This window comes from Coregonus clupeaformis, chromosome 21 (assembly GCF_020615455.1).
Source record: "Coregonus clupeaformis isolate EN_2021a chromosome 21, ASM2061545v1, whole genome shotgun sequence".
Classification (NCBI taxonomy): Eukaryota; Metazoa; Chordata; class Actinopteri; order Salmoniformes; family Salmonidae; genus Coregonus; species Coregonus clupeaformis.
The window spans coordinates 17,906,921-17,918,140 of record NC_059212.1 but is presented as its reverse complement, the minus strand read 5'-3'; the positions used below and the strand labels follow the sequence as shown (position 1 = coordinate 17,918,140).

At 42.0% G+C, this 11,220-nt stretch overlaps 1 protein-coding gene across 1 annotated transcript in view; it reads right to left on the bottom strand.

Moving 5' to 3' along the window:
• Positions 1-3,537: 3,537 nt before the first annotated feature.
• Positions 3,538-11,220, bottom strand: part of cntnap2b (contactin associated protein 2b) — a 73,945-nt gene continuing 66,262 nt past the window's right edge. Inside the window, exons 23-25 of the mRNA XM_041842156.2 lie at positions 8,918-9,148; positions 5,096-5,170; positions 3,538-5,004 (exon numbers count right to left, since the gene is read on the bottom strand). Coding sequence (XP_041698090.1) covers positions 4,805-5,004; positions 5,096-5,170; positions 8,918-9,148 — 506 coding nt within the window. The 3' untranslated portion in view covers positions 3,538-4,804. The remainder of the gene's footprint in view (positions 5,005-5,095; positions 5,171-8,917; positions 9,149-11,220) is intronic.

Below are 11,220 nucleotides of genomic sequence, written 5' to 3'. Positions count from 1 at the left end.
TCCGACATTTGGTTGTGCATCAGCATTTTTTCTTTTGTTATGTCAGTCACTCAATTACCCATGTCAGCTAACAATTTTTTGATTGGTAAATTAGTCTAGTCAGTTATCTACATTTATAGTACTCATAGCCGAATACCCACCAGGCATGTGGGTCACTCTCATTCAGATATTATATTAACATGGCATAAGTCATGGCAAAATGTGTAGAATTACAGGAAATTCGCTTCAAAACAGAAACAAATGATTTCCCCTCAATGGTAAAATGGGTAGAATTGCAGGAAATTAGCTATAAAACTAAAAACAATTCTCTCTGCCCCATGGCAAAATGAGAAGAATTGCTTGAAATGTGTTATACAATTGCAACATTTTCTCATTGCCCCATGGCAAAATGTGTAGAATTGCAGGAAATTAACTTTTAAACTAAAATATTTTCCTCCACTGTCAAGACAGGGGCCACTAAACATGTTTGCTGCTTGGTGGGGGGCCTCCCAACCAAATCTCGCTTAGTGCCCCCAAAAGGCTAGGTCCTGGTTTTAGGGGTCTGGCTCCTGCATAGTTTGATGGACCAGGCTAGTGACTACCATAGATGTCAGGGGGAGGAAGGTTCTGATTGGGAGGCATCTGATGATAAACCAACCACACTCTTTGTATGGCAAGGCTTGTTTAATGTTTTATATTAAGACAAAATCACATTACATATGCAATCTCAGGCCTAACATACAATACTGAACATAAATAACACAAAATGAAGTGCATTTTGGGGGACATGATCTCAAGCTACTGTAAAATACAATTTTCAACAATGTTTTCCACACAGAATATAATCAAAAGTAAACTACAATTTAATTGTAATTGTAATGAAATAAATTAAAATATATTATAAAAAGGCTTTTGCACATCATCCCTCAGATAGAAATGTACAAAATATTTCCAAAGAATTCATGTAAAATATATTGTACTACAATGTGGTACTGTTTTTAGTTTACATATCATGCTGCTAATGAAAATAAAAAATTGTAATCAAGCAATGGTATTTGAAATCCGATGCCAATCATTAATTTGACAAAAGTGGTTATCAGCAACACATATGCTACAGGTAATCCAACATAAATAAAAAGTGTATTCGCCATAATATTAGTATGCTATATTGTTCTGTGATATCCTCTATGCTATAATATTATTTATTACATTATGTGAACTGTGAAGTGTTAGATAGTCTGATGAAATGTGAGCTCATGCTTTGTAATAAAGTGTTACTCTACAGTAAAGTGATGTTATCAGATTACTTTGGCTTATAAAATAGTAAGCTATATTGTGATCCAGTTGCAACTTGACTATTAGCACATACAGTATGTGATACCCAAATTCCAATGAGCAAAACTATCTGAAGCACAATCAAAGTTTTGCTTCCCTTTACAACAATAAACCAAAATGTACCATTGTGAGATGCAGACAGGGTTTTATATGTTGATTCATGATAATAGCCTACATGACAAAAAAAAAATATATATATACAGTGGGGAGAACAAGTATTTGATACACTGCCGATTTTGCAGGTTTTCCTACTTACAAAGCATGTAGAGGTCTGTCATTTTTTTTAAAAATCCAGAAAATCACATTGTATGATTTTTAAGTAATTAATTTGCATTTTATTGCATGACATAAGTATTTGATACATCAGAAAAGCAGAACTTAATATTTGGTACAGAAACCTTTGTTTGCAAATACAGAGATCATATGTTTCCTGTAGGTCTTGACCAGGTTTGCACACACTGCAGCAGGGATTTTGGCCCACTCCTCCATACAAACCTTCTCCAGATCCTTCAGGTTTCGGGGCTGTCGCTGGGCAATACAGACTTTCAGCTCCCTCCAAATATTTTCTATTGGGTTCAGGTCTGGAGACTGGCTAGGCCACTCCAGGACCTTGAGATGCTTCTTACGGAGCCACTCCTTAGTTGCCCTGGCTGTGTGTTTCGGGTCGTTGTCATGTTGGAAGACCCAGCCACGACCCATCTTCAATGCTCTTACTGAGGGAAGGAGGTTGTTGGCCAAGATCTCGCGATACATGGCGCCATCCATCCTCCCCTCAATACGGTGCAGTCGTCCTGTCTCCTTTGCAGAAAAGCATCCCCAAAGAATGATGTTTCCACCTCCATGCTTCACGGTTGGGATGGTGTTCTTGGGGTTGTACTCATCCTTCTTCTTCCTCCAAACACGGTGAGTGGAGTTTAGACCAAAAAGCTCTATTTTTGTCTCATCAGACCACATGACCTTCTCCCATTCCTCCTCTGGATCATCCAGATGGTCATTGGCAAACTTCAGACGGGCCTGGACATGCGCTGGCTTGAGCAGGGGGACCTTGCGTGCGCTGCAGGATTTTAATCCATGACGGCGTAGTGTGTTACTAATGGTTTTCTTTGAGACTGTGGTCCCAGCTCTCTTCAGGTCATTGACCAGGTCCTGCCGTGTAGTTCTGGGCTGATCCCTCACCTTCCTCATGATCATTGATGCCCCACGAGGTGAGATCTTGCATGGAGCCCCAGACCGAGGGTGATTGACCGTCATCATGAACTTCTTCCATTTTCTAATAATTGCGCCAACAGTTGTTGCCTTCTCACCAAGCTGCTTGCCTATTGTCCTGTAGCCCATCCCAGCCTTGTGCAGGTCTACAATTTTATCCCTGATGTCCTTACACAGCTCTCTGGTCTTGGCCATTGTGGAGAGGTTGGAGTTTGTTTGATTGAGTGTGTGGACAGGTGTCTTTTATACAGGTAACGAGTTCAAACAGGTGCAGTTAATACAGGTAATGAGTGGAGAACAGGAGGGCAAATTAATTACTTAAAAATCATACAATGTGATTTTCTGGATTTTTGTTTTAGATTCCGTCTCTCACAGTTGAAGTGTACCTATGATAAAAATTACAGACCTCTACATGCTTTGTAAGTAGGAACCTGCAAAATCGGCAGTGTATCAAATACTTGTTCTCCCCACTGTATATATATATATAATGAAAAAATTACAAAATAATAAGTGGTGAAAAATTGCTGTGGGCATGTGGAATGCTGACATATGTAAAGGAGGACGGCTAGTGGCAGGTAGCTTAGTGGTTAAGAGCGTTGTGCCAGTAACCGAAAGGTCGCTGGTTCTAATCCCAGAGCCGACTAGGTGAAAAATCTGTCGATGTGCCCTTGAGCAAGGCACTTAACCCTAATTGCTCCTGTAAGTCGCTCTGGATAAGAGCATCTGCTAAATGACTAAAATGTCAAATGTAAGGACGCCTTCTGTTTGCAGAATACTGCTACAGTCTTCAGCTAATCATTTCATGTTCATTGCAAAGGTTTTCATTACTCTCGCTCATGCTGTCTACATTCCCCATAGCTCCTCTAATCCCCCAGTCTTGTCTTCAGCACACACTGTGTTGTCTGTGTTATGCCACTCTGAATTAATCACAGAAATTCCCAACCCACATGATGTGGATATGAGCATCTTAACGTGGGAAAGGCTGACATAGAAACCATACTTGTGCTACGAGTCTTGTTGGCAGTTGTAAGAGAAAAACCGTTTAATATTGTGGGGCATTCTGAAAATAAGCAAATAAATAAGGAAATAAAATGATTAGACATAAAACATACAACCTCACTGTACTCAAACAATCATATACAGTAAAATATTACCTATAGTACCACATGATACCAACAAAGACATACAAGTTCAGGCATTAGTTAAATGTGTATAGTGTATCACTGTCCATGGAGACAGCTGAACTTAAGCCATGTTCTTTACATTTTCCTTTTAGCAAATAGCAACCATCATAAATACATCCCTATTGGCCCTAGAGTATTTCTATTGTTAGATATTCAAGGTACAGTCAGTGTGCCCATAATGAAATAGTCCAACACGGAAGGCTAAGTGGCTGAACCCTGAAGGCACGTTGGATTAAGCCAGATATTGTCATTTCTATAACTGATATGATGCTTGTTTGTACAATAAACCTTTTCATAACAATATCATAGCAATTCCCTCTCAAAAGTCACAATGTCCCCAAATGTGAACCTGTCATATCATACCAGATTACAATCTTTCCATCAAGAACCATCATCATATGTAGCAAGACTGGGCAAAACAGATAAAGCACGCTGAATAATTTGGTACAAAAAAAGAAAAACCGTCGAGATAAAAGACACATTTGTGAGGAAATACAAGCACTACTGTCTGGAATAGTGCAATGAAGGGATGCCATAATCTTGAAGCATGCCATTGTATTATACACACAAAAAGGACTGCAGTGCAATCAAATCAACACATTACAATACAATACAATCAAATGTCAATGTCTGTGACATAAACCTTTGTTTTTTAAACTGTGTAGGGATATTCTTGTCTCTAAGCAACTCATTTGGCAGCAAAGGAAATAGAAGTGTACAGTGTGTGCTTGACCCACTAAATGCAGGCATAAACATCTCTACAATCAAAGCTCAAATCATTAAGACATATCAACTGTAATGCAAAAATAAATTAAAACGTGATATCATTCCCCCCCAGTCCAATGGATGCAGTGGTTGAAATAATGGCTCCATGTGAATGACTGATATCATGTTGACAAAATTCCTCACTCAATGTAAATACATTATAGACAAGCCAGCCAATGCACACATCTAGTCCATGGGGACATCTCCCTAGTCCCCATTTACACATTATTCATTCATCACTCATCATCATCAAAGAAAGCCTTGCCTTCACACAGCGAAGAGCAATGGGCACACCTCTGCCCAGTACCAAAATGTGAATGTCCAATTAGATGAAATTAGATGAACCACTCCTTCTTGCTCTCATCGATGGTTTCTGTGAAGGCAGGATCATTGACAATGATGGCTGCATCGGCACAGTCCGCAGACTCCGCCCCTTTGGCCTCATTGGTGTGGTAGGAGCCCTTGTGACGGAACATATGGCGAATCAGGAACACCAGGGTGCAGAGGATGATGAAGATGACCACAGCAATGATACCTGCAAGTACAAAGGACATTATGAGGAACATTACCTTTAAAAACATCAACAAACCTGTATAGTAGGCGAGTTGATTACTGCTCCTACTCACCTCCGATAACTGCAGAGTTCTGATCAACTCCATCCCGGCTAACTCTTTCCTCATTGAATGGGAATACAGCACCAGCTGAAAAAGTAAACAAAAACTGATTTCAACTACAAAATATCTCCAACCCAAAATAATCCAACAACGCAAAAAAATGTAAATGCTCTAACACAGAGACAGAATATGTAAATTGTAAACTGGCACACTTTGACATTTGACAAAAAAAACAGGACAGGAGATATACAGTCGTGGTCAAACGTTTTGAGAATGACACAAATATTAATTTTCACAAAGTCTCAGTTTTTATGATGGCAATTTGCATATACTCCAGAATGTTATGAAGAGTGATCAGATGAATTGCAATTAATTGCAAAGTCCCTCTTTGCCATGAAAATGAACTTAATCCCCAAAATACATTTCCACTGCATTTCAGCCCTGCCACAAAAAGATCAGCTGACATCATGTCAGTGATTCTCTCGTTAACACAGGTGAGAGTGTTGACGAGGACAAGGCTGGAGATCACTCTGTCATGCTGATTGAGTTAGAATAACAGACTGGAAGCTTTAAAAGGAGGGTGGTGCTTGAAATAATTGTTCTTCCTTTGTTAACCATGGTTACCTGCAAGGAAACATGTGCCGTCATCATTGCTTTGCACAAAAAGGGCTTCACAGGCAAGGATATTGCTGCTAGTAAGATTGCATCTAAATCAACCATTTATCGGATCATCAAGAACTTCAAGGAGAGAGGTTCAATTGTTGTGAAGAAGGCGTCAGGGCGCCCAGGAAAGTCCAGTAAGCGCCAGGACCGTCTCCTAAAGTTGATTCAGCTGCGGGATCGGGGCACCACCAGTGCAGAGCTTGCTCAGGAATGGCAGCAGGCAGGTGAGAGTGCATCTGCACGCACAGTTAAGCGAAGACTTTTGGAGGATGGCCTGGTGTCAAGAAGGGCAGCGAGGAAGCCACTTCTCTCCAGGAAAAACATCAGGGACAGACTGATATTCTGCAAAAGGTACAGGGATTGGACTGCTGAGGACTGGGGTAAAGTCATTTTCTCTGATGAATCCCCTTTCCGATTGTTTGGGGCATCCGGAAAAAAGCTTGTCCAGAGAAGACAAGGTGAGCGCTACCATCAGTCCTGTGTCCAACAGTAAAGCATCCTGAGACCATTCATGTGTGGGGTTGCTTCTCAGCCAAGGGAGTGGGCTCACTCACAATTTTGCCTAAGAACACAGCCATGAATAAAGAATGGTACCAACACATCCTCAGAGAGCAACTTCTCCCAACCATCCAAGAACAGTTTGGTGACGAACAATGCCTTTTCCAGCATGATGGAGCACCTTGCCATAAGGCAAAAGTGATAACTAAGTGGCTTGGGGAACAAAACATCAACATTTTGGGTCCATGGCCAGGAAACTCCCCAGACCTTAATCCCATTGAGAACTTGTGGTCAATCCTCAAGAGGCGGGTGGACAAACAAAAACCCACAAATTCTGACAAACTCCAAGAATTGATTATGCAAGAATGGGCTGCCATCAGTCAGGATGTGGCCCAGAAGTTAATTGACAGCATGCCAGGGCGGATTGCAGAGGTCTTGAAAAAGAAGCGTCAACACTGCAAATATTGACTCTTTGCATAAACTTAATGTAATTGTCAATAAAAGCCTTTGACACTTATGGAATGCTTGTAATTATACTTCAGTATACCATAGTAACATCTGACAAAAATATCTAAAAACACTGATGCAGCAAACCTTGTGAAGGCCAATACTTGTGCCAGGCTCTATCGTAGCCGGCCGCGACTGGGAGACCCACGGGGGCGTCGCGCAATTGGCCCAGCGTCGTCCAGGGTAGGGGAGGGAATGGCCAGCAGGGATGTAGCTCAGTTGGTAGAGCATGGTGTTTGCAACGCCAGGGTTGTGGGTATGAAAAAATAAATAATGTATGCACTAACTGTAAGTCGCTCTGGATAAGAGCGTCTGCTAAATGACTAAAAATGTAAATGTAAAAAAAAATTCTCAAAACTTTTGACCATGACTGTTCACTGAGTATACAAAACATTAAGAACACCTGCTCTTTCCATGACAGACTGACCAGGTGAATCCAGGTGAAAGCTATGATCCCTTATTGATGTCACTTGTTAAATCCACTTCAATTAGTGTAGATGAAGGGGAGAAGACAGATTAAAGAAGGATTTTTAAGCTTTGAGACAATTGAAACATGGATTGTATATGTGTGCCATTCAGAAGGTGAATGGGAAGACAAAAAACATAAGTGCCTTTGAACGGGGTATGGTACTAAGTGCCAGGCGCACTGGTTTGTGTCAAGAACTGCAATGCTGCTGGGGTTTTCACGCTCGTCAGTTTCCCGTGTGTATCAAGAATGGTCCACCACCCAAAGGACATCCAGCCAACTTGACACAACTGTGGGAAGCATTGGAGTCAACATGGGCCAGCATCCCTGTGGAACGCTTTCGACACCTTGTAGAGTCCATGCCCCAACGAATTGAGGCTGTTCTGAGGGCAAAAGGGGGAGAGGGGTGCAACTCAATATTAGGAAGGTGTTGCTAATGCTTGGTATACTCAGTGTATATAGCATGCAGTATATGCACAGTATGTGAGTCTGTGAGGGAAGTAGGTGTGAGCTGAGAGGGGCAGTCTGCTCTTTACAGCTGACATCTCTGTGGGCACTGTAGTCCATTTGAGTGGATCCTGCAGAATCCGGGCAAATCCCTCATCACCCCCCCAAAACACACACACGCACACACATTTGAGTCATTTAGCGGACGCTCTTATCCAGAGCGACAAACAGTTAGTGCATTCATCTTAAGATAGCTAGGTGGGACAACCACACATCACAGTCATAGTAAATACATTTTTCTTCAATAAAATAGCTATCAGCAAAGTCAGAGCTAGTAGGGGGAAAATCAAGTGCAAGTGTTAGTTCACGAAAGGCTTTGTGTTGTGTTTTTTTTTTTTTTTCACGTACACACACACGTACATGCACACGCAGTGGAGCAGGGATCCCAGATGCCTCACAGGGAGCTTACAAAGGCTGATCTGTCGCCTTTGGAGCAGCTGATCTGTCGCCTTTGGAGCACTATGGCTCAGATCAAATGATAAAAAGATTCTCCCTCTTATTCTCTTAGTGGTGTAAAAATCTATAACTGAAAAGATCAACCCACTACCTCCATTAGGACTAGCTGTGGGACAACTGAACTTGTTCATATTAATCCTTACGAAAGCAGTACCACTAAAACAATTTATCTGACCTATTGAAACCTCACATATGCCTCCATAGGTTAAACATGCAGCATAGTCACTGAGAGATGGAATTTCATACCCTAGTACAGGGCAGACCATTCTCAGAGCAGGCAGGAGATAGATCTTGTGTTTCCCAGCAATATATCTCATGTATCTTGAAAAGCTCACCCAGGATCAATACACTGACCCAGTAATAACCACCCTGTAGAGCTATCCGCAGGAGCTAAACAGCACAGCACATGGGTTTAAAATGGTACAATATCTGGAGAAGAAGAAAAATACTACCATTAAATATAACGTCTTGAAGTTATAATGAAATATCAGATCTCTTTGGAGAACTGAGTGGACCGCTGGTGCTGCCAGTTGAACGCTGACAATTCATCTACTATACATACTGTAAAGGCCTTACAGTGCTTACCGTAAAAATGCAGTATTCAAAATGATGGAACAAGACATAAAACCACAATAATTCAATAGAATAGAATCAAATCCCATGATACAGTATGAATAAATGGTTCCATTGGCCGGACAATCAAAGGGGATAGATTGAGACAGAGTGATTTACTGTACCTGAGTCCATGTGCCAGGGGTCATTGGCAGCAGCCATGGGTGAGATGGTGAGAGGAGACGACCCGCAGTTGGACTCCACTAGAATGCCCTGGGTGGTCACCGGGGCGACGATGCCAGACCTCAGCGCTGCCTTCAGAGGGGCGATGTTGTTGAAATTAACTCTGGACAGACAGCCCACGAACCCTGGGGTGTTGTACTTCTCTATGAGGACTGGGTCAATCTGGCCAGTTTCTGATCAAAACCAAGACAAATTCAATAAAAACATAACAGTAGTTCTGGATTAGATAGGAGCTCTTCCTCATGGTATCCCTGTCAACCTATGTGAAATATATAGGCCTTGAGCGTATCAGTGCACAGTAGAGCTTTATCATCTTGTGCTTGTGTGGAGCTGCTGACTGATGCTGCCTGATCACTTAATACTGGTCTACCACCACGATGCACTACTACTCAGCACACTGCAATACTGTAAGCCTCCCCAGTTTGATTTATGTTCACTGGTTGGTGATACTGTATTCCCTATCCCTAGTCTCCTCCTACATTACAGACAGGCAACTACTGTACAAGCTCCTACTGCAGATATATACTCCCAATAGACCAGGGAAAACAAAGTATCCAATTCTACTGCAATATAATATTCTCCAAAGGCAGCTAAAGAAAAGTAATTTCACAATTTTAAGGTTACATGTAAGAAGGATGTTTCATATGCCACCCAGTTAAAAAATACAAAACACACCCTGTTTGGAACATTAGCCATGCATTGCGCCATACATGATCTTTACTTTTGAGAACACATCCCAATTTTTACAGAAAGAAAATTCACCATCTTAAACCAATGATGAAGCTACAGTAGCAAGGTTTGTTAAAAGCAACAGTACAGTATATCCTGTATAGGAAATGACAATCTAAAACAAATCTTGCAACCACAAATCACAAGGTCAAGGTTTACAATAAGTCCTCCCCAATACCTATGTATTTAGTGTAGTTACAGTTATGTTGTTATCCAAAACACTATGCCACCTCAAGTTAGTAAAATACAGAAGAGTATTACCTGTTTGCCTTGTTGTCCTCCCTAAATGTAGTGCTGCTTACTCTGCCCCTACCTTGCAGACCCTCTATCCAGAGCACAAGTCCTTGCCTTATACAGTGCTACCACTGCCCGCTATACACCTGTCTGTCTGTCTGTCTGTCTGTCTGTCTGTCTGTCTGTCTGTCTGTCTGTCTGTCTGTCTGTCTGTCTGTCTGTCTGTCTGTCTGTCTGTCTGTCTGTCAGGTCAGTCAGGTCAGTCAGGTCAGTCAGGTCAGTCAGGTCAGTCAGGTCAGTCAGTCACCAGGTCCATTTACCTCTGTATCTGCCTCGCTGTCTTCCTGCCAGCTAGTAGTATTTTTGTCTTCCTGCCAATACGTCTATCAATCTCTCTGTCTGTTTTCCTGTGTCTACGTGCCTGCAGCCTTGGTTAGCCAGCGAGCTCTGAATGTGAATACACCCCGAGTGATTCAGTCCAACTCCTTTCCCTACCTTCCCCACAGCCAGACCAGATAAAACATGGAGAAAAGATGATGTCATGGATCAGTGAGCTAATACATTCACAGACAGAGCGAGGCTCAGAGAAAACCTGGATGTGCGTACAGGAGTACAGGATGGGGATCAGGACCGGGCCTCTGTACTCCCTCCCTCCCTGAGGATGATGTCAGAGATCTGTGGGTCTGTTAATTTATTCACAGAGTGCAGCAGCAAAGCACTCTGGGGAGTCGTAAGACTTTACCAGCCAGGCAGAATGGGGCATTCTACTGTTCTCAGAACAGGACCAGTGTACTGGTGTCTGACTCCTGCTGACGCAGTACTGCTCCCTCCCTGTGCGGAAATCACACACGCCACACCACGCCACGCCACATCACATTATTCTAGTTCCTATTCTATCCCTCCTCCGGTTCCAGTATACTGACGTATTGATGGCTGCAGCAGTGTGGTTCCTGATGGCCCTATGATCCAGACTTTATTATCCTGCATTTATCTGAGTGGTGTGGGGAGGTGTACTACATCAGTCAGACAAAGACAAAGGCCTAGACAAGGCCTATTGTAACATTGTTCAATATGGCCACTAAAATACATGTACATGTCTTTGTATCAAAACATGATTTTCTGTCAAGGCAACATCACCTTTACCATCTATATTGATTTACTCATTACATATATTAATACACCTGGACTAAACCAGGACTAATCCATTTTTAGCCATGGATGGGCAACAAAAATTATGGTTCTGTGTTTTATCAGAACACACAGAACCAAAGTCCTAAAATCA